The 27,922-nt window shown below is 36.2% G+C and overlaps 1 protein-coding gene across 1 annotated transcript; it reads left to right on the forward strand.

The window, feature by feature from the left end:
• The first annotated feature begins 1,069 nt into the window (after positions 1-1,069).
• Positions 1,070-27,830, forward strand: LOC131944783 (ADAM 17-like protease). The gene is made up of 24 exons (XM_059305598.1): positions 1,070-1,160; positions 2,219-2,342; positions 3,216-3,349; positions 3,757-3,845; positions 4,069-4,163; positions 4,333-4,397; positions 4,916-5,037; positions 6,782-6,880; positions 7,386-7,481; positions 7,889-8,006; positions 8,205-8,309; positions 9,646-9,764; positions 13,440-13,509; positions 14,474-14,612; positions 16,835-16,936; positions 17,375-17,437; positions 18,164-18,258; positions 19,495-19,613; positions 20,862-20,943; positions 21,822-21,910; positions 22,545-22,625; positions 22,911-22,982; positions 25,403-25,500; positions 27,308-27,830. The coding sequence occupies exons 1-24, from the start codon at positions 1,112-1,114 to the stop codon at positions 27,483-27,485; spliced, it is 2,403 nt and encodes an 800-aa protein (XP_059161581.1). The 5' UTR covers positions 1,070-1,111; the 3' UTR covers positions 27,486-27,830.
• Positions 27,831-27,922: the final 92 nt, after the last annotated feature.

Below are 27,922 nucleotides of genomic sequence, written 5' to 3' on the forward strand. Positions count from 1 at the left end.
TATATATATATATATATATATATATATATATATATATATATATATATATATATATATATATATATATATATATACAGAGGCGTAGCGGACCGCACCGGGTGACACCATTTAGGGGGGGGGGGTGACACCAATGCAAAAAATAGCAAAATATATAGAGAAAAATTTGAGGGGGGGGGGGGGTTGTGCAAATCGTTTGTTTGAGGGAGGGGTGCAAATCGAAAGTTTGAGGGGGGGGGGGTGCTAATCGAAAGATTGAGGGGGGGTCGCTACTGAGGGGTGACACCATTAAGTGCCGCACCGGGTGACACCCGACCTCGCTACGCCACTTTATATATATATATATATATATATATATATATATATATATATATATATATATATATATATGAATATATATATATATATATATATATATATATATATATATATATATATATATATATATATATATATATATATATATATATATATATATATATAAATATATATATATATATATATATATATATATATATATATATATATATATATATATATATATATATATATATATATATATATATATATATATGCATATATGCTTCAAATCTCATAGATTATTGCTTTTCAGCAAACAAATATTTATGATCAACATCCTGGTAAAGTTTTATTATAAAAGGCAGAAAAAACATTGGTCTAATATCTAAATCCCAGTGTGCAATATAATATTCTATGATCGGCCAAGTTGGATGTGATGAAGGCGTTGATTAAAAATTTAGCTTTAAAATTATTGGTTTTAAAAACAATGTATGGAAAAGGATCTTTTTCCATATTATGATAATATCAATATTTAGAGCAGAAAGTATACATTTAAAATTTTAGACTGCTCAGCCTACGTTTGATTAGGGAAATTGTTTTGAAAGTATTTTGCTAAATATTATGACATAAAATGCCATTTAAGCGAGCCTATTTCCGTTTTCATTTTCGTAGACTTGTTTGAAAAACATAGAATCTAGATTTCTAGATTTTTACTAGAATCTAGATTAGACTAGATTCTAGATCTAGAATCAAGATTAGCACTAGATCTAGATCTAGAATCTAGATGTGATTCAATAATTCAATTACGATTTAAATGTTTCTTTTTAAGACAGTTCTTTGTTTTGTTGTATCTATTGATTTAGGTAAATTTTTAAAATCTAAAATCTATAATTGAAAATTCTTTACTTTATTAAAAAAATATTAGGAATCTAGATCTAAAAATTATTAGAGTCTAGATCTAGATTCTAGACTAGTAGTTAGAGTCTAGAATGATCTAGTAACAGTAACAGTAACACTAACAGTAGTAAATTAGTAATAATAGTAGTAAAGTAATAGTAGGGTAGGCCTATTACTCACTAATTACTAAATTAGTAGGCTAAATAATTAATTTATTAAATTATTAAATTTAAAGATGGATTTAGAATTTAGATCTAGAATTTTTATTTTAGATTCTAGATCTAGACTCTAGTCAAGAGCTAGATTCTAGGATAAATATAATAAATAAAAAATAATTTCTAAAATATTTTAAATGAGCATCACTTCAAGATCGAGCGGAATAAAATTAATTTTTTTGGTCTCTACTAAAAAGTACTAATCTAGATCTAGATATATAATTTATTAAATGGTGACTATTAGAATATAATATTAGATAGATCTAGATCTAATATTAGGTAGTATTAGTAGCCTATTTAGTAACTAGATCTATTTACTATTAGTTAACATAACACTGGATTGTTTGTAACGCACACTGATACAGTCCACTGTTAACTAGACTAGAATAGAATGTCACTAGATCTAGATCTAACAATTAGAGGATTCTGTCTATGTTTGATCTAGAATATCATGGTCGAGCTGACTCTAGCTAAGTCTACTAAGAACGTTCACAGTTGTTATATATATCTAGATCTATCTATCACTTTTTGCTTCTGATATTTTTATTGATATATTAATGGTTTTAAAAAAAATCAATCTTAAATGATTTAAATATTTAAAACATAGCTTTCCACCAAGAATGCATAGTGGGTGTTGGTAAAATGGTAGATCTATGATGCTTATGGTTTTAAAATCTATTTTATAGGCCTAGGGGCCTATATTATTAACTAATTTTTCAACTGATTTGGTACAGGGCATTATGACCTTTATTATGTATCACTTTGACAAACTCTAGTGTAATGCTTTGTGCTTTGGAATTGTTTCCCAGTATTGTGTGTTGCAAATCTGAAATATTTTGAGACGTTCAGTCAACTTAGCGTGTCATCTAAAGTTGTGAGGACTGCTCGCAGCTATGAAAGGAGAAAAAACTTAAAATTTCAAGCTTTTGGAAGGTATGCCTACTCTGTATTAAGTTAATCTTATAAATTATCTAGATTTCTAGGGGGCTGCGTGGTTGAGTCAGTAATCCAACAACTGCTGCCTTGTAGCTGTAATTTGTTCTTGGTTGAACAAAGGCTATGGAAGCAAATCCAAATAGAAAAGCAGGCTAAAATGAGAGTCAATGGCCTCAATGGAGCATAATCAGTTGACAGGTATACTTATAAATTATCTAGATTTCTAGGGGGCGGCGTGGTCGAGTTGGCAAAGCTCATGGTTGTTAAAGATAAGGCTCGATCCCTTCCAACACTAAAAATTAAGAACGAAGAATAAAAAGATCTAGATTTCTTAAAATTTACTTCACCTTCTGCAAATTGGTATCATTGTGGGTATTTTGAGAATTAATAATTTTTTTAAGGATTAAAAAAATAAGAAAAAAAAATTAACTCATTATGGGAGTTATTTCCCTTTAATCTATGTAATTTTTGTTATATTTATATTATATTAAATCCCAGGAAATGTAGGCCTACAATAATTGTGCTATTTTAAGAAAAATTATTTAATACCATAATAATCTACCTATTTCCCAAAATGTAAAAAAATAAATTTTAAATCTAAAATTGTAAAAATTTTAATAGATAGGCTTATTTGTATCATGGAAATGTTATAGTTCTAACCTGAAAGCTAGTAGAAATACTTTTGTGTTACAGACTGTCGTAAAAAGCCAATTATTATATAGGATTTATTAAATATTTTTTTAGCTCTAAATATATGTATGTGCATAGTTAAATTTATGTGTTTTTTTGTTAATTTCTAAACACTGAAAACACTTAACTTCATCTTCTCCAATCTAATTAATTTGTTAAGCACATGATAACTGCTTTCAGGGCTTTTCATTTGTCGCTAAAATCTGGCACAAATGTATTATCTAAGGATTTCGAGGCTGTTTTGTTCTCTGGGGAAATGTCCGCCAGCTCCTTTGATGTTGATCAGAGCCAAATTTACTCAGGTCACCTGACAGGTTAGTTGATTAAAAATATGTAAATGCATTATTGAAATAAATTAATTAAAAAATGAGGATGAAATTTTTTAAATTTTTAATTTAAAAAACAAACAAACATACACTGCAGTGTTGTGTACTGGTTTATTATGTATGGTTGAGTGGTAGAGCACTCAACTGGTTGCCAGAGAGTTCAGATCTTTGTCCAGAATTGTAACTGTAAGACTTCCCTGAATCCACCCAGCTCTGATGGGTAGACTCAGGTTAGGAAAAGTCAAGGTGGCTGGGCATATTCAAGTGCTGGCCACATCCATCCTTTCATTTGTTGAGATAAACTCTACTTTATCTGCACTATGGATTGTTAGGTTTAAAAGGGAAACTTAACTTTATATAGTTTATAATTGTATTACCCACAAAAAATATTCCAGATGATCCTAGTGTTAAAGTTAACGCACATACTGAAGAAACCTTATGGTCAATAAATATTTTTTTGAAAAATGATACCTACACTATCGAGGTAAGCTTATTGTCCTATATATCGTACCTACACAAAGAAATAATGGATTAGCATTTCTTTTAAAACTAAACATACTAACATTAACACATTTAGATACATTTACTGATAAGATCACAACATCACTTTAGTTATCTTACCTGCTATGTTCTTAGTACAGCAAGTGCCTCTAATAAAAACACGATGATGTTTATTATTCTAACAGTTCAAACATTTTTTTTCTCAGCCAGCCTGGTACTTGCTCAATGCCACTGAGAATCCCTACAATAACTCCTACATGGTGTATAGAAGATCTGATCTAGAGTTTAATGCAGGACAATGGTAGATTTGTAATTACCTTTTCTTTAATTAGCAAATTCAGTAGTAGGCCTTTAGGCTTTAGAATTTTAGCATCTTTTACTCACAATAATATTGTATTAGTTGGAATAAGATTTTTGTAAGGTTGAACAATTTATCTAAGTGATGACATATTTTTGAAATAATAATCTAGTGGAGTGGAAAACACAGAGGATGATCCACACTTAAATCCTGAATCACAGTCTTCCGTAAAAGGCGGTTAGTTAATTTTGTTTTATTTTAAAATATTTTTTTTTTTTAAATCACACAGTTACATAAAAATATTTTATGGAGAGCATAGTTAGGCTGGTTCAAATACTTATTTAATTTGCAACCAAAAACCAAAAAGGGGCGGGCAGTGGCCTACTAAAGCATCTCCCCAAGATGTGACCTGTATGAAGCTCCTACTGATTGCAGAAGCCCATTTGACCTTTGAACCAAGTTGTCATTGCCTAAATAATGTCTTGCTGTTTTAACAGATTTTACCACTACATTAAAAAGATTCCCAGAAAGATACATAACTGAAAATAGTGCAAAGAGAAAATTATGCAAATACACTCATTATGCTAATACACTTTGGTCATATATCGTGGAAAAATGTTTTTTATAATGCTACAGTATACATGTGGTCATTCTTTGCACGTCTTTAAATGATAGATAAAAAATGAATTCTACACAGGTTTCTGTTGCGCATTTCTTCATTGTTGATTTTTCTCTGCCTTTTCATGCTCCATCAGGTAATCAAACAAGATTGAAAAGAGAAACAGCTGGAGATTCTTGTCAATTGAACATTGTGGCTGACTTCAGCTTTTTCAAAAATCGATGTAATCAACAGCCTGTTACATGTACTTCTATCATAGTAAGTGGACATACATTGAAACTTTTCATTTACTTTAAAACTGTTTTTTTTAAACTCATTTATATTGGTTCATCCAGGAATTAAATAGAGCTTTTTTCAGCTTCAGACAAATGAGCTTCCATAAAAGACTCCAGATAAAATAAAATAACTTAGCTACCAACTAAACGACCCATGACAATATAGTTTCCATCAAACTAGATACAAAATATTTTCTTGTAGATGAGAAAAAAAGATACATAATATTTACTTGCAGATAAGACAAAAAGATGCAAAATATTTACTTGTAGATGAGACAAAATGATACAAAATATTTACTTGTAGATGAGACAAAATGATACAAAATATTTACTTGTAGATGAGACAAAATGATGCAAAATATTTACTTGTAGATGAGACAAAATGATACAAAATATTTACTTGTAGATGAGACAAAATGATACAAAATATTTACTTGTAGATGAGACAAAAAGATACAAAAATGTCCCACGGCTGACCACTACTGAAGGAGCTTAAGGCTGTTTGGCAGCTTAATGTTTGCATGAGCTAAATGGCAAAAGCTTAATGTTAGCATCAGCTAAATGGCAAAAGCTTAATGTTAGCATGAGCTAAATGACAAAAGCTTAATGTTTGCTTGAGCTAAATGGCAAAAGCTTAATGTTTGCTTGAGCTAAATGACAAAAGCTTAATGTTAGCATCAGCTAAATGGCAAAAGCTTAATGTTAGCATGAGCTAAATGACAAAAGCTTACTTAATGTTAGCAATTTGACTGTATCTTAATTGGGAAATAATAGCTTGATGAAGGAAAATGGACTAATATTCATAAGGAGCTTTATGCGAGACAGGAGTTTAAATTGGGAGCTTAATGTTAGTCAAGAGATAAATTGAAGGCTGTGTTTAATGAAAATGATAGCTTAATTTATAAGTGGGGTTCAGTGTTTCTATCAGGCATATTTGTATTGAGCAAAATAGAAATTTTTAGGCCTACTTTTACCCGTGTCCTCAAACCTGGAAAAGTTTTTGCTAACTGACCCCTGGAAAAGTTTTTGCTAACTGACCCCTGGAAAAGTTTTTGCTAACTGACCCCTGGAAAAGTTTTTGCTAACTGACCCCTGGAAAAGTTTTTGCTAACTGACCCCTGGAAAAGTTTTTGCTAACTGACCCCTGGAAAAGTTTTTGCTAACTGACCCCTGGAAAAGTTTTTGCTAACTGACCCCCAGGAAAGTTTTTGCTAACTGACCCCTGGAAAAGTTTTTGCTAACTGACCCCTGGAAAAGTTTTTGCTAACTGACCCCTGGAAAAGTTTTTGCTAACTGACCCCTGGAAAAGTTTTTCTAACTGACCCCTGGAAAAGTTTTTGCTAACTGACCCCTGGAAAAGTTTTTGCTAACTGACCCCTGGAAAAGTTTTTGCTAACTGACCCCTGGAAAAGTTTTTCTAACTGACCCCTGTTAAAGTTTTTGTTAACTGACCCCTGGAAAAATTTTTGCTAACTGACCCCTGGAAAAGTTTTTGCTAACTGACCCCTGGAAAAGTTTTTGCTGTTGTTTTGAATGTACTGGGTCAGCTGACCCAGTACATTCAAAACAACAACAAAAATATATTAGCCCTCCCAACACGGAGGGCTCGTGATTTGACATGCAACTAAATTATAGCTGAGCTAAATAGCATTTGATACACAATGTTAAAAAAATCTATTTTCTGTTTTTTTCTATTTACATGGTTTTTACAAAGCGTTTCTCCTTAGATTCATCTAACAGAAAGTGTTGACACAATATTTAGAGGCTCTACATTTGAAGGCAGTTCACACAATTTATATAAAGATATAGGATTCCGATTGAAAAGAGTAAGATTTCTTTTTTTTTTCCAGTAGGGTTTTTGAAATGATTAGCCCATGTGGGAATCTTTATTTTATTTAAAGACCAGAATAGATAGGGGACAAATACAAAAAAAGGTGGGGTATCTATACCTAAGTAGATGGGGGGGGGAATGCCTGAATAGATAGGGGACAAATACATAAAATATGGGGTATCTATACCTAAGTAGATGGGGGGGGGGGGAAATGCCTGAATAGATAGGGGACAAATACAAAAAATATACCTAAGTAGATGGAGGACCAACACAGGAATAGCTGAGTGACTAATGGTGACTAATGTGTTTAAATTTTACAATGGATGGCATAGAAAAAATTAGTGGAAGTTGAGTTTATAAAGAGCTTTAATGAAGGTCTTATGAGGTAAGGAAGGAAAGGGAAAAAAGACGGATATATTTTTGGGATATTTTTTTCCTATTTGTCAAGATTCTAATGTTTTCATTTAATGAGACTCACAACAAACTCTCTCTCTCAACAGCTGGTACTGTATACAACCCCAACCGTGACATCTGATAAAACGTTTGATCACTTTAATGCCAAGGATGTCACCTGGGATGCTAGTAAAAAACTCCAGGTATTTTTTTCTATGTCGCTAGTTTAGTTTACAGTATGAAGATTTTGTTATAAGTGGCACAACCACATTTACACTAAAGGGTATAAACATTTATCAGGGAACATAATCTATTTAAAAATAACTTATAGCAGTTTGTTGTACATTGGTGCTAGCAGTTTGTTGTTCATGGAGGCTAGGTTATAGCAGTTTGTTGTACATGGGTTGTAGTAGTTTGTTGTACATGGGTGCTAGCAGTTTGTTGTACATTGGTGCTTGGGTATAGCAGTTTGTTGTTCATTGGTGCTAGGTGCAAGAAATTAGTTGTACATGGGTGCTAGCAGTTTTTTGTGTGTATATTAATGATAATGATCCCTCCATTTATGTAGAGATGTTTAAAATAATACTGGCTTGTACCGAACAATCTCTAGTCTTTTGGCTACTTCATGAGTCAATTAGGAGTGGACTTTTGTCTGAACCACCTGCTTACATCTTATCCAATGCCAGACAGGGTCTTGGGACTAGCGCAAGTTGGTCAAGTGTGTGATTGTAAGTCCTTTCTTGAGCTAATGTCCTTTGCTTGAAATAGATTTTAAGGCTTTACTGTTGTATTCCTGTTCACTATTGTAGTAGGTCCAAGTTAAATGTTTTTTTAAAAGTGTATTTTGAAAGCTGCTTTAGTAATGTCAGTGTAATCAGTTCACACTTATTGTTGACTGAGCTTATGATGAAGGTGTCTGATTTCAGTTACAAGAAGTAACCAACCCAATCGGAATATTGCCCTATCGTCAAGCACAGAGATACTGACTGGACCCGTCACAACACTTCAGTTTATGATTGTCATAACCCATGGTAAGTAGAACTAGAACTGTGATCTATTTTTTTTTAAGTGTTTGAAATGTGTGCTCTTGCATATTGACTATCACCTGTAAGAGCACACCTTCTTAAACTATTCTGCCAGGTGTAAAAAATCTTTATACGATCGTCTGCATGATTTTCTTTAAATACATTTAAAAAGCATTATATTTGTCTGAATAAATTTCTTTTTATACCTTTAAAAAACGTTAATTTTGTCTGCATGATTTTCTTTAAATACATTTAAAAACTTAATACATATTTCTGAATGATTTTCTTTTAAACACTTTAAAAACATTATATTTGTCTGAATGAATTTCTTTTAATACCTTTAAAAACATATTTGTCTGCATGATTTTCTTTAAATACCTTTAAAAAACTTAATACATGTGTCTGAATGAATTTCTTTTAATACCTTTAAAAACTTTGTATATGTGTGCATGATTTTCTTTAAATACCTTTAAAAAACTTAATACATGTGTCTGTATGAATTTCTTTTAATACCTTAAAAAACATTATATTTGTCTGCATTTTTTCCTTCACAAACCTATAAGCACCTTGATAGTTTATTGTGTAGACATCCATTCTGATCTGAATTCCTACCTGCCCATTCTTTGCCCACACGTCAACTTTTATCATCCCCCCCCCCACTATTGCCTGTGATACCCCCCCCCCCCACTATTGCCTGTAATACCCCCCCCCCCCCCCCACATTGCCTGTGATACCCTCCCCCCCCATTGCCTGTGATACCCCCCCTCCCCATTGCCTGTGATAAGCAAATGACTCATTCAACCATTGGAAACAACCATGTCCTGAGTTACAGTTCAATTATAATTCATTATTAAAAATGCATTTAAAATGTATTACATGTAGTCTATTTCTTCTATCCAGAATTAGGTATGGAACATTTTATTACATCAATAACGTTGGAATCTAAATAATGGTAAATGATGATAACAGATTAAGTAGCACTATTTTGTAAACAACAGCAAGGTATGGATTAAATATTCTGATTCTACAGCATAACGCCTGACATATTGATGCATTTTTTAGTTAACTATTTTTAGTTTTTAAAATTATAAAGGTATTGTCACATTTGAGAATTAGTTTGTTTCAAATAGGCTACTGATTTCAGCTTAGACATCTTTTATAAAAAGTTTAAACTAAAACTTAAGTTCATATCAAATCTTGAAAACAATAATCTAAAAATTTCTTCCTATTTAATTAAATAATTTAATAATCTGAATATTACGTATTATGTGAATTAATGTTTGATTTAAAAAAACTGTTTTCTAATCATTGTTTCTTTACAAATAAGTTAACCATATTTCAGGCCATAACTTCGGAAGCCGGCATGACCCTGCTACAGCTTCGTGTTCTCAACAGGAAGAGGCAGGGGGTAACTTTATCATGTGGGATAGAGCTGTTGATGGCCTTCATTCAAACAATCATGTGAGTGTCAGAGATTAGTGGGGGTTAGGGTTAGGGTTAGCTGTTAATGGCCTACATCCAAACAATTTTGTGAGTGTCAGAGATTAGTGGGGGTTAGGGTTAGGGTTAGCTGTTGATGGCCTGTATTCAAACAATTTTGTGAGTGTTAGAGATTAGGTTAGGGTTAGCTGTTGATGTCCTACATCCAAACAATCATGTGAGTGTCAGAGATTAGTGGGGGTTAGGGTTAGGGTTAGCTGTTAATGGCCTACATCCAAACAATTTTGTGAGTGTCAGAGATTAGTGGGGGTTAGGGTTAGGGTTAGCTGTTGATGGCCTGTATTCAAACAATTTTGTGAGTGTTAGAGATTAGGTTAGGGTTAGCTGTTGATGGCCTACATCCAAACAATTTTGTGAGTGTCAGAGATTAGTGGGGGTTAGGGTTAGCTGTTGATGGCCTACATCCAAACAATTTTGTGAGTGTCAGAGATTAGTGGGGGTTAGGGTTAGGGTTAGCTGTTGATGGCCTTCATCCAAACAATTTTGTGAGTGTCAGAGATTAGTGGGGGTTAGGGTTAGCTGTTGATGGCCTACATCCAAACAATTTTGTGAGTGTCAGAGATTAGTGGGGGTTAGGGTTAGGGTTAGCTGTTGATGGCCTACATCCAAACAATTTTGTGAGTGTTAGAGATTAGTGGGGGTTAGGGTTAGCTGTTGATGGCCTACATCCAAACAATTTTGTGAGTGTCAGAGATTAGTGGGGGTTAGGGTTAGCTGTTGATGGCCTACATCCAAACAATTTTGTGAGTGTCAGAGATTAGTGGGGGTTAGGGTTAGGGTTAGCTGTTGATGGCCTACATCCAAACAATTTTGTGAGTGTTAGAGATTAGTGGGGGGTTAGGGTTAGCTGTTGATGGCCTACATCCAAACAATTTTGTGAGTGTTAGAGATTAGTGGGGGGTTAGGGTTAGCTGTTGATGGCCTACATCCAAACAATTTTGTGAGTGTTAGAGATTAGTGGGGGTTAGGGTTAGCTGTTGATGGCCTACATCCAAACAATTTTGTGAGTGTCAGAGATTAGTGGGGGTTAGGGTTAGGGTTAGCTGTTGATGGCCTTCATCCAAACAATTTTGTGAGTGTTAGAGATTAGGTTAGGGTTAGCTGTTGATGGCCTACATCCAAACAATTTTGTGAGTGTCAGAGATTAGTGGGGGTTAGGGTTAGCTGTCGATGGCCTACATCCAAACAATTTTGTGAGTATCAGAGATTAGTGGGGGTTAGGGTTAGCTGTTGATGGCCTACATCCAAACAATTTTGTGAGTGTTAGAGATTAGGTTAGGGTTAGCTGTTGATGGCCTACATCCAAACAATTTTGTGAGTGTCAGAGATTAGTGGGGGGTTAGGGTTAGGGTTAGCTGTTGATGGCCTACATCCAAACAATTTTGTGAGTGTTAGAGATTAGGTTAGGGTTAGCTGTTGATGGCCTGTATTCAAACAATTTTGTGAGTGTCAGAGATTAGTGGGGGGTTAGGGTTAGGGTTAGCTGTTGATGGCCTACATCCAAACAATTTTGTGAGTGTTAGAGATTAGGTTAGGGTTAGCTGTTGATGGCCTGTATTCAAACAATTTTGTGAGTGTCAGAGATTAGTGGGGGTTAGGGTTAGGGTTAGCTGTTGATGGCCTACATTCAAACAATTTTGTGAGTGTCAGAGATTAGTGGGGGTTAGGGTTAGCTGTTGATGGCCTACATCCAAACAATTTTGTGAGTGTTAGAGATTAGGTTAGGGTTAGCTGTTGATGGCCTACATCCAAACAATTTTGTGAGTGTTAGAGATTAGGTTAGGGTTAGCTGTTGATGGCCTACATCCAAACAATTTTGTGAGTGTCAGAGATTAGTGGGGGTTAGGGTTAGGGTTAGCTGTCGATGGCCTACATCCAAACAATTTTGTGAGTGTCAGAGATTAGTGGGGGTTAGGGTTAGCTGTCGATGGCCTTCATCCAAACAATTTTGTGAGTGTTAGAGATTAGGTTAGGGTTAGCTGTTGATGGCCTACATCCAAACAATTTTGTGAGTGTCAGAGATTAGGTTAGGGTTAGCTGTTGATGGCCTACATCCAAACAATTTTGTGAGTGTCAGAGATTAGTGGGGGTTAGGGTTAGGGTTAGCTGTTGATGGCCTACATCCAAACAATTTTGTGAGTGTTAGAGATTAGTGGGGGTTAGGGTTAGCTGTTGATGGCCTACATCCAAACAATTTTGTGAGTGTTAGAGATTAGGTTAGGGTTAGCTGTTGATGGCCTACATCCAAACAATTTTGTGAGTGTTAGAGATTAGTGGGGGTTAGGGTTAGCTGTTGATGGCCTACATCCAAACAATTTTGTGAGTGTTAGAGATTAGTGGGGGTTAGGGTTAGCTGTTGATGGCCTACATCCAAACAATTTTGTGAGTGTTAGAGATTAGGTTAGGGTTAGCTGTTGATGGCCTGTATTCAAACAATTTTGTGAGTGTCAGAGATTAGTGGGGGTTAGGGTTAGGGTTAGCTGTTGATGGCCTACATCCAAACAATCATGTGAGTGTTAGAGATTAGTGGGGGGTTAGGGTTAGCTGTTGATGGCCTACATCCAAACAATTTTGTGAGTGTTAGAGATTAGGTTAGGGTTAGCTGTCGATGGCCTACATTCAAACAATTTTGTGAGTGTCAGAGATTAGTGGGGGGTTAGGGTTAGCTGTTGATGGCCTACATCCAAACAATTTTGTGAGTGTTAGAGATTAGGTTAGGGTTAGCTGTTGATGGCCTACATCCAAACAATTTTGTGAGTGTCAGAGATTAGTGGGGGTTAGGGTTAGGGTTAGCTGTCGATGGCCTACATCCAAACAATTTTGTGAGTGTCAGAGATTAGTGGGGGTTAGGGTTAGCTGTCGATGGCCTTCATCCAAACAATTTTGTGAGTGTTAGAGATTAGGTTAGGGTTAGCTGTTGATGGCCTACATCCAAACAATTTTGTGAGTGTTAGAGATTAGTGAGGGTTAGGGTTAGCTGTTGATGGCCTACATCCAAACAATTTTGTGAGTGTCAGAGATTAGGTTAGGGTTAGCTGTTGATGGCCTACATCCAAACAATTTTGTGAGTGTCAGAGATTAGTGGGGGTTAGGGTTAGGGTTAGCTGTTGATGTCCTACATCCAAACAATTTTGTGAGTGTCAGAGATTAGGTTAGGGTTAGCTGTTGATGGCCTACATCCAAACAATTTTGTGAGTGTCAGAGATTAGTGGGGGTTAGGGTTAGGGTTAGCTGTTGATGGCCTACATCCAAACAATTTTGTGAGTGTCAGAGATTAGTGGGGGTTAGGGTTAGGGTTAGCTGTTGATGGCCTACATCCAAACAATTTTGTGAGTGTTAGAGATTAGTGGGGGTTAGGGTTAGCTGTTGATGGCCTACATCCAAACAATTTTGTGAGTGTCAGAGATTAGTGGGGGTTAGGGTTAGCTGTTGATGGCCTACATTCCAGAAATATTGTGTGTATCTGATTAATATGGGGTTAGGGTTAGCTGTTGATGGTTATTATGACTACCTAATATTGTGGTATCATATCAATTCTTTATAATGTTGAGTAAGTCACTTGACCGTTTAGCAAATATGTAGAAACCAACATAACTATGTAGTGATGACTGACTGGTATCAAACCTTTACCTTTAGATTTTCTCACCTTGCACTTTAAAAGCCATTGGAAGACATTTAGAAATGGGATATGGATGGTGTTTTGTCAGTAAGTTTTAACACTTAACTTTATTCAACTTTTTTTCTCACATCATTGTTGAATGTCAATTGAAGGAAGACTATTTCAATATTCATGTTACAAATATAAATGCTAAACCAGTGTACACTTCAGTAAAGGCTATACAATTATATTAAGTCCAGTAATGTGATATACATTTCTTAAACTTCTTACAAAAGAGTCAACATAAAAATAATATTAATGTTGATTTGGGTGTGAGAGGCCTTTTTAAGACTCATTGAGTAGCATAACAAAATCAACTGATTTGAAGTTTTTTTTTAGTCATTCAGAAACAATATCTCAATGCTACTAGCAATGATGAAAATGTGAAAATGTGTGTGAAAATATATGTATGCTAATAGTTGCTGAACTTGTGGGTTGAATATATATAAATATATATATATATATATATATATATATATATATATATATATATATATATATATATATATATATATATATATATATATATATATATATATATATATATATTATATATTATATTATATATATATATATATATATATATATATATATATATATATATATATATATATATATATATATATATATATATATATATATATATATGTATATATGTATATATGTATATAAATGAATATATGTATATATATATATTTATATGTATATATATATTTATATGTATATGTATATATTTATATGTATATATATATATATATATATATATATATATATATATATATATATATATATATATATATATATATATATATATATATATATATATATATATATAATAATCTTTAATATGTTGAAAACAGCCTACTTACCACCCCAGTCAATGCTGAACTTCTTAGTTGAAAAAATATATATATTATAATTTTTGCCTGTATGAAATGGGCCTATATACCACTCCATTCAATGCTGAACTTGTGGGTAGAATAAATATTTATTATAATGTTTTTTTATGTAGGCAAAACAGCAAAACCCAGTCTATGTGGGAATGGAATAGTGGAAGAGGGTGAAGATTGTGATGCCGGGGCCGTAGGGCTCATCAATGCTGATCCATGCTGTGATAAACAGTGCTGGTTCAAGGACTTTGCTGTTTGTAGGTGAGCTGTCACATGTTTGCCTTGTGGTATTCAGTGTGAGTGGTCAGTGGTTTTGTGTTAGTTGAATGTCTAGTCAGTCAGGACATGATTGGGTAAATGTTGTTTCAGTGATATGGTAGGCTTTATTTTGTTTCCCTAACATTGCTGGTTATATTTTGTGATTCAGTGACAGGGCTGGTTATATTTTGTGTTTCAGTGACATGGCTGGTTATATTTTGTGTTTCCCTAACAGTGCTGGTTATATTTTGTGATTCAGTGACATGGCTGGTTATATTTTGTGTTTCCCTAACAGTGCTGGTTATATTTTGTGTTTCAGTGACAGGGCTGGTTATATTTTGTGTTTCCCTAACAGGGCTGGTTATATTTTGTGATTCACTAACAGGGCTGGTTATATTTTGTGATTCAGTGACATGGCTGGTTATATTTTGTGTTTCCCTAACAGTGCTGGTTATATTTTGTGTTTCCCTAACAGTGCTGGTTATATTTTGTTTCCCTAACAGTGCTGGTTATATTTTGTGTTTCCCTAACAGTGCTGGTTATATTTTGTGTTTCAGTGACATGGCTGGTTATATTTTGTGTTTCCCTAACAGTGCTGGTTATATTTTGTGTTTCCCTAACAGTGCTGGTTATATTTTGTGTTTCCCTAACAGTGCTGGTTATATTTTGTGATTCAGTGACATGGCTGGTTATATTTTGTGTTTCAGTGACATGGCTGGTTATATTTTGTGATTCAGTGACATGGCTGGTTATATTTTGTGTTTCAGTGACATGGCTGGTTATATTTTGTTTCCCTAACAGTGCTGGTTATATTTTGTTTCCCTAACATTGCTGGTTATATTTTGTGTTTCAGTGACAGGGCTGGTTATATTTTGTGTTTCCCTAACAGTGCTGGTTATATTTTGTGATTCAGTGACATGGCTGGTTATATTTTGTGTTTCCCTAACAGTGCTGGTTATATTTTGTGTTTCAGTGACAGGGCTGGTTATATTTTGTGTTTCCCTAACAGTGCTGGTTATATTTTGTGTTTCCCTAACAGTGCTGGTTATATTTTGTTTCCCTAACAGTGCTGGTTATATTTTGTTTCCCTAACAGTGCTGGTTATATTTTGTTTCCCTAACAGTGCTGGTTATATTTTGTTTCCCTAACAGTGCTGGTTATATTTTGTGATTCAGTGACATGGCTGGTTATATTTTGTGTTTCAGTGACATGGCTGGTTATATTTTGTGTTTCCCTAACAGTGCTGGTTATATTTTGTGTTTCCCTAACAGTGCTGGTTATATTTTGTGTTTCAGTGATTTGACTGGTTATATTTTGTGATTAAGTCACATGACTGGTTATATTTTGTGTTTCAGTGACATGGCTGGTTATATTTTGTGTTTCAGTGATTTGACTGGTTATATTTTGTGTTTAAGTCACATGGCTGGTTATAATTTGTGTTTCAGTGACAGTGCTGGTTATATTTTGTGTTTCAGTGACATGGCTGGTTATATTTTGTGTTTCAGTGACATGGCTGGTTATATTTTGTGTTTCAGTGACATGACTGGTTATATTTTGTGTTTCAGTGATTTGACTGGTTATATTTTGTGTTTCAGTGACATGGCTGGTTATAATTTGTGTTTCAGTGATTTGACTGGTTATATTTTGTGTTTCAGTGACATGGCTGGTTATAATTTGTGTTTCCATGATTTGACTGGTTATATTTTGTGTTTCAGTGACATGGCTGGTTATATTTTGTGTTTCAGTGACATGGCTGGTTATATTTTGTGTTTCAGTGATTTGGCTGGTTATATTTTGTGATTCAGTGATTTGACTGGTTATATTTTGTGATTCAGTGATTTGACTGGTTATATTTTGTGATTAAGTCACATGACTGGTTATATTTTGTGTTTCAGTGACATGGCTGGTTATATTTTGTGATTCAGTGATTTGGCTGGTTATATTTTGTGATTCAGTGATTTGACTGGTTATATTTTGTGATTCAGTGATTTGACTGGTTATATTTTGTGATTCAGTGATTTGACTGGTTATATTTTGTGATTAAGTCACATGACTGGTTATATTTTGTGCTTAAGTCACATGACTGGTTATATTTTGTGTTTAAGTCACATGACTGGCTATATTTTTTGCTTAAGTCACATGACTGGTTATATTTTGTGCTTAAGTCACATGACTGGTTATATTTTGTGCTTAAGTCACATGACTGGTTATATTTTGTGTTACAGTGACATGAACACTGTGTGCTGCGCCAACTGTAAAATGGCACCACGAAGTATGACATGTTTTGACTCCCATGGAATCGACTGCAAAAAGCTGAATTACTGCTCGTATCTTTGAATAAACAGAAATAAATTCTAATATATTTGATTATTTTTTTAGAAAATATTACTAACATAAATTTGCATATGTCTACATAATATTGCAAATATTTAAAAAAAAAATTTTTGTAAAAAAAAAAAAGTTAAGAAAGTACAATTTAAAAAAAAATTAACAATTTAACAAACTAATAACCCAAAAATTAATCATGTTTTGGCTTGTTATGTGTCCAGATTTAGAACATAATGTAATGGATTTGTAGATGTTTATTATTGATGAATAGATATAGTGCACCTTGTATAAAAGTCTTCTAATGTAATAATGGTTATTTACCTTACTAGTGGAAAAGGGTATGTGTTGTGGAGTCTAGTTGTTTAAACCTTACATAGTCTAGTGGAAAAGGGTATGTGTTGTGGAGTCTAGTTGTTTAAACCTTACATAACTTCTAGAGGCAATGGGTATATGTGCCAAGAACCCGAAAATCTGCCAGACTGGACCCCTTGCAATTATGGGTGAGTAGCAGTAGCCTTTAGGTAGCCCCACTCATCCCTTAGCCAGACTCACAAGTAGTAGCCTTTAGGTAGCCCCACTCATCCCTTAGCCAGACTCACAAGTAGTAGCCTTTAGGTAGCCCCACTCATCCCTTAGCCAGACTCACAAGTAGTAGCCTTTAGGTAGCCCCACTCATCCCTTAGCCAGACTCACAAGTAGTAGCCTTTAGGTAGCCCCACTCATCCCTTAGCCAGACTCACAAGTAGTAGCCTTTAGGTAGCCCCACTCATCCCTTAGCCAGACTCACAAGTAGTAGCCTTTAGGTAGCCCCACTCATCCCTTAGCTAGACACAAGTAGTAGCCTTTAGGTAGCCCCACTCGAAATGTGAGTTAGGTGCCTATCGTAGTTTGGTGGACTCAGTGAAAATCTATCGACTTGTACATACATTCAAACTCCCGACTTTTGGGTTAGCAGTCTAGCACTCTAACTCTTGGCCATGCTGTCCCCTGGGGTATTTACTAACTACAAAATTGCAGTGGCTATAGTATAAATTGACACTTAAGTGGAAGAAGGGGTGGAAGTAATGAAAAGACACTCTATTTATAACCAAATTATAAAGTTGTTAAGGATCCCATATACATTTATGTAATAGAAATGTTCAGCTTGGGTCCCTTTTGTGTAAGTCATGTTACCTAGAAATAACAGAAAGATGGCAGATGGCTAATGGAAGTTTTATTTGTTACAGGGGCCAGTGCTATCAAGGCAAGTGTCTGAATTTCTGTCAAACTAAAGCCGTCAAGGAGAATTTGAGTCTAAGTTCTTGTATGTGCAGGTCTCCAGGTAAGGTCTGTGGACAGTGGTCTTTATTGTATCTCAGTGACACTGGTCTTTATTGTATCTCAGTGACACTGGTCTTTATTGTGTCTCAGTGACACTGGTCTTTATTGTGTCTCAGTGGACAGTGGTCTTTATTGTGTCTCAGTGGACAGTGGTCTTTATTGTACCTCAGTGACACTGGTCTTTATTGTGTCTCAGTAGACAGTGGTCTTTATTGTGTCTCAGTGGACAGTGGTCTTTATTGTGTCTCAGTGACACTGGTCTTTATTGTGTCTCAGTGGACAGTGGTCTTTATTTTGTCTCAGTAGACAGTCGTCTTTATTGTGTCTCAGTGGACAGTGGTCTTTATTGTGTCTCAGTGACAGTGGTCTTTATTGTGTCTCAGTGGACAGTGGTCTTTATTGTGTCTCTCCATCCTGTGGAGGGGGTTGTTTACAGATGGGTGTGTTTAGGGTATTGACGCCTGTGTGTCAGTGTGGTCAGTGCTAGGTAGAAGGTGTCATGGTGTTGTTTTTGTTAGGGGGTGGTCAGTGTTGGGTAGAAGGTGTCATCATGGTGTTTTTGTTAGGGGGGGGTCAGTGTTGGGTAGAAGGTGTCATGGTGTTTTTTGTTAGGGGTGGTCAGTGTTGTGTAGAAGGTGTTATCTTGGTGTTTGTGTTAGGGGGTGGTCAGTGTTGAGTAGAAGGTGTCATGGTGTTGTTTTTGTCAGGGGTTTGTCAGTGTTATGTAGAAGGTGTCATGTGTTTTCTCCTGTGGTCATACACCTTGTTATACCTATAGCTATTATTAATTACAATGTGGTCACAGACCTCGTTATACCTGCAGCTATTATTAATTAAGATTGTGATGCACCTAACACAGGTCATATAGCAGTGGAAAAGATAATATTTACATTAGATATCTCACAGTATTGTTACTTTATACAGTACATATATATCAAGTTATTGCATAAAAAAAGAGTCCTCTTTAGACCTAATGATACATTTGGCAGATGAAGTAGAGTTCAAATGTTTCCTGACCTCGGCATATGAAGAGATAGTGTGGTTAGCACTATGCCCAGCAGCCTTTACTTTCCTTAACGTGAGTTAGGTACCAGTCAGATCTGGCTGGACTTAGATTCGAACTCGCAACTTTTGGTTCAGCAGTTTTCACCATGCCCTCCCATAAGTTATTGTATGTTGCTGTTCGTCTGTGTTGTTAGATGGTGCTCAGTGTGGTCCTTTAATTTTTTTCCTCCAGATAATGCCTGCAAGTGGTGCTGTTTTGACAACTCAGATCCCAGGAAGCCTGGACCATGTACCCCCTACTCCAGTGAAACTTTAGTGGATGGACTACCCTGTTACAAGGGCTACTGTGAGGTGATTACTTTAAAAACAGAATCACATAAAGCTGGAGTTTGTCCCTAGCCCTCAACCCCATGAAATATCATACAACGCCACCTATTAGTCTATGACAGGGGTCTCCAAACTTTTCAGTCCGAGGGCCGCATTAACTATCAAATTTCAGTTCGGGGGCCATTTAATTCCAAAAATGTCTGATTTTTCTGGGCAAAGTTCCTCAGCCATCACCAAATAACGTTTTTTCTGTGGACAAAAAGATCGCCGCGGGCCGGATAAGAGGACCTCGCGGGCCGCATCCGGCCCGCGGGCCGTAGTTTGGAGACCCCTGGTCTATGACACAAACAATTAGCCAACAACAACATTAATTAGTCTGCAACCCCCACCTATTAACCTAAGACCCTATTAATTAGTCTGTGACCCCACCATTTAGCCTACAACCCCACCAATTAGCCTACGACCCCACCAAATAGCCTACGACCCCACCAAATAGCCTACGACCTCACCAATTAGCCTATGACCCCCAAATTAGCCTACGACCCCAACAATTAGCCTACGACCCCACCCCAGTTTCAATATCTGTCTAAGGCATCTGTTCTTGAAGGTCTGTATCTTTGCTGTGCTTGCCTTGGAGACTCTCCGTGTCTCTGCTCCATACAGCAGAACTGCCTTGACATTTGAGTTAAATATCCTAATTTTTGTGGTAATGTGGAGATGGCAGAACTTTTCCATATGGGTTGTAGAACTGTGAAAGCGCAGCGAGCTCTATTAATTCTAGCACGTATGTCCTCCTCTGTGCCTCCTGTTTTGCTGATCTTGCTGCCAAGGTAGACAAACTCTTCCACATCATTTACCTGTCTTCCATCTATTGTCACTATGATGCCTCCTGGTTATTGATAATTCTCATCACTTCTGTCTTTTCTTTGTTGATCTTGAGACCTACGCTCTGAGAGATGGCTCCTAATGCATCAGCTTTTTCTTGCATGTCTTGTAGCCTGTGCGAGAGTAACCGTCTTGTTTAAACATCTAAAAGTCTTTTCAAATACCTGCATAAAAACTGTTCTGTGGTAACATTTCTATTATAATAGAAAATTTAGTTGATAAAACATTAGCCTTGAGAGCTGAGATATGATCCCAGATGGGTATTGGTTCTTTTTTTAAACATTATAGGGAGTGAAACAATTTATGTTTGAACATGTCTAGTTGTAATCAGTTGCCGTACAGAGCTAGCTCTATACATTTTAAACAAACTATTGTAATCTCTCACAGGATGGGCTGTGTGCCCCTAGAAGTGTAACTACTACAGAATGGATTCAAACGATTTTCACTAATCACATCAAATTCACGCAAGGTAACCCCTGCTTTTGTGTCTCATTAGAGTGTCTGAATATAACAGTTTAAATATTTTAAAATATTTTTTAATGAAGATCCCAAAAAACTATTTAGACACTGGTTTTCAAACTGGGAGGTAGGAATCTACAAGGAAATGTGAAGTTTACCAAACTATTTTTTTTAGTCATAAACTAGTAGGTCAACACTTTGTTCTATTGTAATACAGAATTCTTTCAGTAACAGCATCATGCAGATGTGTGCATGAAGGATGTGCTGATGCACCTCATTGTATACTATTGTCTGGGTACTAAGTATAATATCTGCACAAATGGCAGTGCTCTATCCCTCCATCCTCCCCTCCTCCATCTTTCCCTCCCTCCCTCCATCCATCCCACCATCCATGCCTCCCGCCATCCTTCCCTCCCTCCATCCATCCCACCATCCATGCCTCCCGCCATCCCTCCCTCCCTCCCTCCCTCCCCTCCCAGCATCCTTCCCTCCCTCCCTCCCCTCCCACCATCCTTCCCTCCCAGCATCCTTCCCTCCCACCATCCTTCCCTCCCTCCATCCCTCCATCCCTCCATCCCTCCCTCACTCCTTCCCTCCCTCCCTCCCCTCCCACCATCCTTCCCTCCCAGCATCCTTCCCTCCCTCCATCCCCTCCCACCATCCTTCCCTCCCTCCATCCCTCCATCCCTCCATCCCTCCCTCACTCCTTCCCTCCCTCCCTCCTTCCCTCCCTCCCTCCATCCTACCCACATGGGTCAGGAAAAGAGGTGCATATCAGGGTGGTGAAATTTAGGTATTTACTAACATATAAAACTGCTTGTTAGTTGTTTTTTTCTCTCTATGAAACATGCTATGAAATAATGGCGTAGCTCTATTCTTGTATTTCAGTCAGATTTTTCAAGTCGAACATTGTATTGTGTGTTGTTGTACTTAGCCTGATGTTGTGGGTACCATTATGTTGCTGGATCTGTACACTGGTGATGTAGTATTTTAATTTATTTTAATTATCAAAGTTCTTTTCACTGGTGGCGTAGTGTTTTAATTTATTTTAATTTACTAAAATTTATTCTAATTTATTTTAATTTTTAAAATTTATTTAAATTTGTTTAAATTTATCATAGTTTATTCTAATTGTCAAAGTTCTATTAACTGGTGACATAGTATTTTAATTTATTTTAATTTATTTTAATTTATATTTTTAATTAATTTTAATTGTCAAAGTTCTATTCACTGGTGACGTAGTATTTCAATTTATTTTAATTTATTTTAATTGTTTTAATCAAGGTGGGATGCTGTCCCCATCATTCCCCGTGAAACAGGCGCGAGTAGCTAGCAAACATGAGCTCCACCCACATTAACTATACTTCACCGAACGTTTTTCATCTTTATTTAAAAAAAAAAGCAATATGAAAGTTACCTCTCATACTTAACTTATTACTTAACACTGGTATAGCATATCATCACATAAGTATGAAAACAATTCCTTACCTACCATTGTGCTTAATGTCTGTTATGGACTACTCCTTAAAAACAGCAGGCAAAAGATAATTGTTATTTAAAATTATGTTGGTAATTGATTAAATGTTCTTTTTGTTTGTTTTTGTTTTTTAGGATAATGATAAGCGGTTTCAGAAGGAGATTGAAGAGTTAAGGCTAATGAAGGCCATGATAAATAAACAGCCACAAAATAAGGTACAGTAGCTAAATTTAATCAGTTATGTTATATTTGATATAAGTTTAAATTGCTTAACCATTGCAAGTAAACTAATGTAGGCTTCAGCTACATTGTTTCAGTATTGTAAGTCTGACTACATTGTACTTACTGGTTAGGTTATAGTTGTTTTAATTGAAAAATTTTACAAGGATCAAAATGAAGTACTTATTTAAATGTTGAAGAAATATTTTAAAGCCTGTGAGTTAATTAGAAATAAAAAAGAAATTATTTCAGATTTGTTTTGAAATTTTATCTTTGCACAGAAAAAAGTAAGAGCAATTCCGAAAAAAAATGATTTGATTTACAGAAAAGTCAGTATAAAGGCTCTCTTAGAGGTGAGTGTGATCCATTAGATTTAGTGTGTTAGTGTGATCCAGTAGGTTTGGTGTGTTAGTGTGATCCAGTAGGTTTGGTGTGTTAGTGTGATCCAGTAGGTTTGGTGTGTTAGTGTGATCCAGTAGGTTTGGTGTGTTAGTGTGATCCAGTAGGTTTGGTGTGTTAGTGTGATCCAGTAGGTTTGGTGTGTTAGTGTGATCCAGTAGGTTTGGTGTGTTAGTGTGATCCAGTAGGTTTGGTGTGTTAGTGTGATCCAGTAGATTTAGTGTGTTAGTGTGATCCAGTAGGTTTGGTGTGTTAGTGTGATCCAGTAGATTTAGTGTGTTAGTGTGATCCAGTAGGTTTGGTGTGTTAGTGTGATCCAGTAGGTTTGGTGTGTTAGTGTGATCCAGTAGGTTTGGTGTGTTAGTGTGATCCAGTAGGTTTGGTGTGTTAGTGTGATCCAGTAGGTTTGGTGTGTTAGTGTGATCCAGTAGGTTTGGTGTGTTAGTGTGATCCAGTAGATTTAGTGTGTTAGTGTGATCCAGTAGGTTTGGTGTGTTAGTGTGATCCAGTAGGTTTGGTGTGTTAGTGTGATCCAGTAGGTTTGGTGTGTTAGTGTGATCCAGTAGGTTTGGTGTGTTAGTGTGATCCAGTAGGTTTGGTGTGTTAGTGTGATCCAGTAGGTTTGGTGTGTTAGTGTGATCCAGTAGGTTTGGTGTGTTAGTGTGATCCAGTAGGTTTGGTGTGTTAGTGTGATCCAGTAGGTTTGGTGTGTTAGTGTGATCCAGTAGGTTTGGTGTGTTAGTGTGATCCAGTAGGTTTAGTGTGTTAGTGTGATCCAGTAGGTTTGGTGTGTTAGTGTGATCCAGTAGGTTTGGTGTGTTAGTGTGATCCAGTAGGTTTGGTGTGTTAGTGTGATCCAGTAGGTTTGGTGTGTTAGTGTGATCCAGTAGGTTTGGTGTGTTAGTGTGATCCAGTAGATTTAGTGTGTTAGTGTGATCCAGTAGGTTTGGTGTGTTAGTGTGATCCAGTAGATTTAGTGTGTTAGTGTGATCCAGTAGGTTTGGTGTGTTAGTGTGATCCAGTAGGTTTGGTGTGTTAGTGTGATCCAGTAGGTTTGGTGTGTTAGTGTGATCCAGTAGGTTTGGTGTGTTAGTGTGATCCAGTAGGTTTGGTGTGTTAGTGTGATCCAGTAGGTTTGGTGTGTTAGTGTGATCCAGTAGATTTAGTGTGTTAGTGTGATCCAGTAGGTTTGGTGTGTTAGTGTGATCCAGTAGGTTTGGTGTGTTAGTGTGATCCAGTAGGTTTGGTGTGTTAGTGTGATCCAGTAGGTTTGGTGTGTTAGTGTGATCCAGTAGGTTTGGTGTGTTAGTGTGATCCAGTAGGTTTGGTGTGTTAGTGTGATCCAGTAGATTTAGTGTGTTAGTGTGATCCAGTAGGTTTGGTGTGTTAGTGTGATCCAGTAGGTTTGGTGTGTTAGTGTGATCCAGTAGGTTTAGTGTGTTAGTGTGATCCAGTAGGTTTAGTGTGTTAGTGTGATCCAGTAGGTTTGGTGTGTTAGTGTGATCCAGTAGGTTTGGTGTGTTTTGACGCAGGTGAGTGTGATCCAGTGTGTACCTGATATGAACTGGCTACCCTAAGAATCACAATCATAACTGTCTACCTGCTACCTCTGGGTAGCCTTTTACCTTACCTTGACTCAAATGACAGTCTACAAATACGTTTAACTTAAGTAGTAAAACTGCCCAATGTTCAACCTCCCAATGTTAAACCTCCTGATGCTAAAACACCCAATATTAAAACACCCTGATGTTAAACCCCCAATGTTAAAATGCCCAATGTTAAACCTCCCAATGTTAAACCTCCTGATGTTAAACCTCCTGATGTTAAACCTCTCAATGTTAAACCTTATGTTAAACCTCCCAATGTTAAACCTGATGTTAAACCTCCCAATGTTAAACCGCCCAATGTTAAACCGCCCAATGTTAAACATCCCAATGTTAAACCTCCCAATGTCAAACCTCCCAATGTTAAACCTCCCAATGTTAAACCTCCCAATGTTAAACCTTCCAATGTTAAACCTCCCGATGTTAAACCTCCCAATATTAAACCTCCCAATATTAAACCTCCCAATGTTAAACCTACCAATGTTAAACCTCCCAATGTTAAACCTCCCAATGTTAAACCTCCCAATGTTAAACATCCCAATGTTAAACCTCCCAAAGTTAAACATCCCAATGTTAAACCTCCCAATGTTAAACCTCCCAATGTTAAACCTCCCAATGTTAAACCTCCCGATGTTAAACCTCCCGATGTTAAACCTCCCAATGTTAAACCTCCCGATGTTAAACCTCCCAATCTCATCATTAAACATGACCACTACAGTGAATCTGTTGTATTTTTGAGAAGTTTCTGTTTTGTTTTTTTCCTCATGAAGAAAAAGAAAATTGAGTTGGATGCAACGGATAAAGTGGTAGCAGTCATCCAGCCTTCTGTGGGCACTGGCAATCAATCACTGACAGAGGACATTGAGGGGTAAACAAACACCTTTTTGTTTGACTGGTAGACACTACTTGAGTGCTTTAATACAGCAGTGGTGTCTTAGGGTAGGGTAGATGTATAGGTGGTAGGGGCAGGATAATTGTTAGAATAGATGTATAGGTGGTAGAGGCAAGAAAATTGTTAGAATAGATGTATAGGTGGTAGGGGCAGGATAATTGTTAGAATAGATGTATAGGTGGTAGAGGCAAGAAAATTGTTAGAATAGATGTATAGGTGGTAGAGGCAAGAAAATTGTTTGGATAGATGTATAGGTGGCAGAGGCAGGAAAGTTGTTTGGATAGATGTATAGGTGGTAGGGGCAGGATAATTGTTTGGATAGATGTATAGGTGGTAGGGACAGGATAATTGTTTGGATAGATGTATAGGTGGTAGGGGCAGGATAATTGTTTGGATAGATATATAGGTGGTAGGGGCAGGAAAGTTGTTTGGATAGATGTATAGGTGGTAGGGGCAGGATAATTGTTTGGATAGATATATAGGTGGTAGGGGCAGGAAAGTTGTTTGGATAGATGTATAGGTGGTAGGGGCAGGATAATTGTTTGGATAGATGTATAGGTAGTAGGGGCAGGATAATTATGTGGATAGATGTATAGGTGGTAGGGGCAGGATAATTGTTTGGATAGATGTGAAGGTGGTAGGGGCAGGATAATTGTTTGGATAGATGTATAGGTGGTAGGGACAGGATAATTGTTTGGATAGATGTATAGGTGGTAGGGGCAGGATAATTGTTTGGATAGATGTATAGGTGGTAGGGGCAGGATAATTGTTTGGATAGATGTATAGGTGGTAGGGGCAGGAAAGTTGTTTGGATAGATGTAGGTGGTAGAGGCAGGATAATTGTTTGGATAGATGTATAGGTGGTAGAGGCAAGAAAATTGTTTGGATAGATGTATAGGTGGTAGGGGCAGGATAATTGTTTGGATAGATGTATAGGTGGTAGAGGCAAGAAAATTGTTTGGATAGATGTATAGGTGGTAGGGGCAGGATAATTGTTTGGATAGATGTATAGGTGGTAGAGGCAAGAAAATTGTTAGGATAGATATATAGGTGGTAGGGGCAGGAATATTGTTAGGATAGATATATAGGTGGTAGGGGCAGGATAATTGTTAGAATAGATATATAGGTGGTAGAGGCAGGATAATTGTTTGGATAGATATATAGCTGGTAGGGGCAGGATAATTTTTTGGATAGATGTATAGGTGGTAGGGGCAGGATAATTGTTTGGATAGATGTATAGGTGGTAGGGGCAGGATAATTGTTTGGATAGATATATAGGTGGTAGGGGCAGGATAATTGTTTGGATAGATATATAGGTGGTAGGGGCAGGATAATTGTTAGAATAGATATATAGGTGGTAATTGCAGGAATATTGTTAGGATAGATATATCGGTGGTAGAGTCAGGAAAATTGGATAGATGTATAGGTGGTAATTGCAGGAAAATTGTTTGGATAGATATAGGTGGTAGAGGAATGATAATTGTTAGAATAGTTGTATTGATGATAGAGGTAGGAAAATTGTTTAAAAAGATCTTTAGATGGTAGAGGCAGGAAAATTGTTAGAATAGATATATAGGTGTTAGATGCAAGAATATTGTTAGGATAGATATATAGGTGGTAATGGCAGGAATATTGTTAGGATAGATAGCTGAAACAAATTAGGAAGAGAAGTGCTGTAAGACTAATGAATGACTAGAATACTTCAATCTTGGGTCTGATGAGTGTTAACATAATTAACAGTGTGTGTTGATAGCTATTTTATTTTAGCATGTTACTTCCTCAGACATGAAGAGAAACCAGATGATGTTGAAGGGGAATTGGATGGCGCAAGTGTTGGTCAACAGAGTGAAGACAGGACAACTGGTAGTCTGGACAAGGGCATCCAGAGAAAATCAACTGACTCCATTAAGCATCCTAAAGTTGTCAAATTTATGATAAATGAGTCAAAGACGGACATATAAAAATACTAACCAAAATCTGATTTTTGACCAATGTAAAATTTAAGGAGAACCCCACACAGAAAGACTTTTTATTTTAAACAAGTCAAATAGAATCTGCTGTTTGACCAGTTTTTTTCTGTTTGATGTAGTTTGGTGACATTTAAGTTTTTTTTTAACAGGCTTTAAACAACTGAGTAATCCTGTTTACGGTACAAGTCATAAGTAAAAAACCATACCATTTAATTTTTATTACATTATTGTTCACGTAAAACAAGAGGTCAATGGTCGTCAGGCAAATTAAAACAATGTATTGATTTAGTGCCCAGATTTATTTGTATTACTGCCTATGGAATAAATTTGTCATTTGCTTAGCTCCCCTTTTACTTTTTGTTTTTTTTTAACAATTTAAGTGGTAGTCAACGCAGAAACAAAGTATTTAGATTTTTTATTGCAATCTG

The sequence above is a fragment of the Physella acuta genome, unplaced genomic scaffold, assembly GCF_028476545.2.
Source record: "Physella acuta isolate Inbredline_101_S28 unplaced genomic scaffold, ASM2847654v3 ptg000508l, whole genome shotgun sequence".
Taxonomy (NCBI): domain Eukaryota; kingdom Metazoa; phylum Mollusca; class Gastropoda; family Physidae; genus Physella; species Physella acuta.

Bases quoted from the DNA above. Each gene is read 5' to 3' on its own strand.
- LOC131944783 (XM_059305598.1), top strand. From the start codon at position 1,112: ATGTTTCTTTTTAAGACAGTTCTTTGTTTTGTTGTATCTATTGATTTA. The intron at 7,482-7,888 runs GTATTTTTTTCT...AACAATCTCTAG, and splicing joins ATGCTAGTAAAAAACTCCAG to TCTTTTGGCTACTTCATGAG. The intron at 20,944-21,821 runs GTAACCCCTGCT...CTTGTATTTCAG, and splicing joins TCACATCAAATTCACGCAAG to TCAGATTTTTCAAGTCGAAC.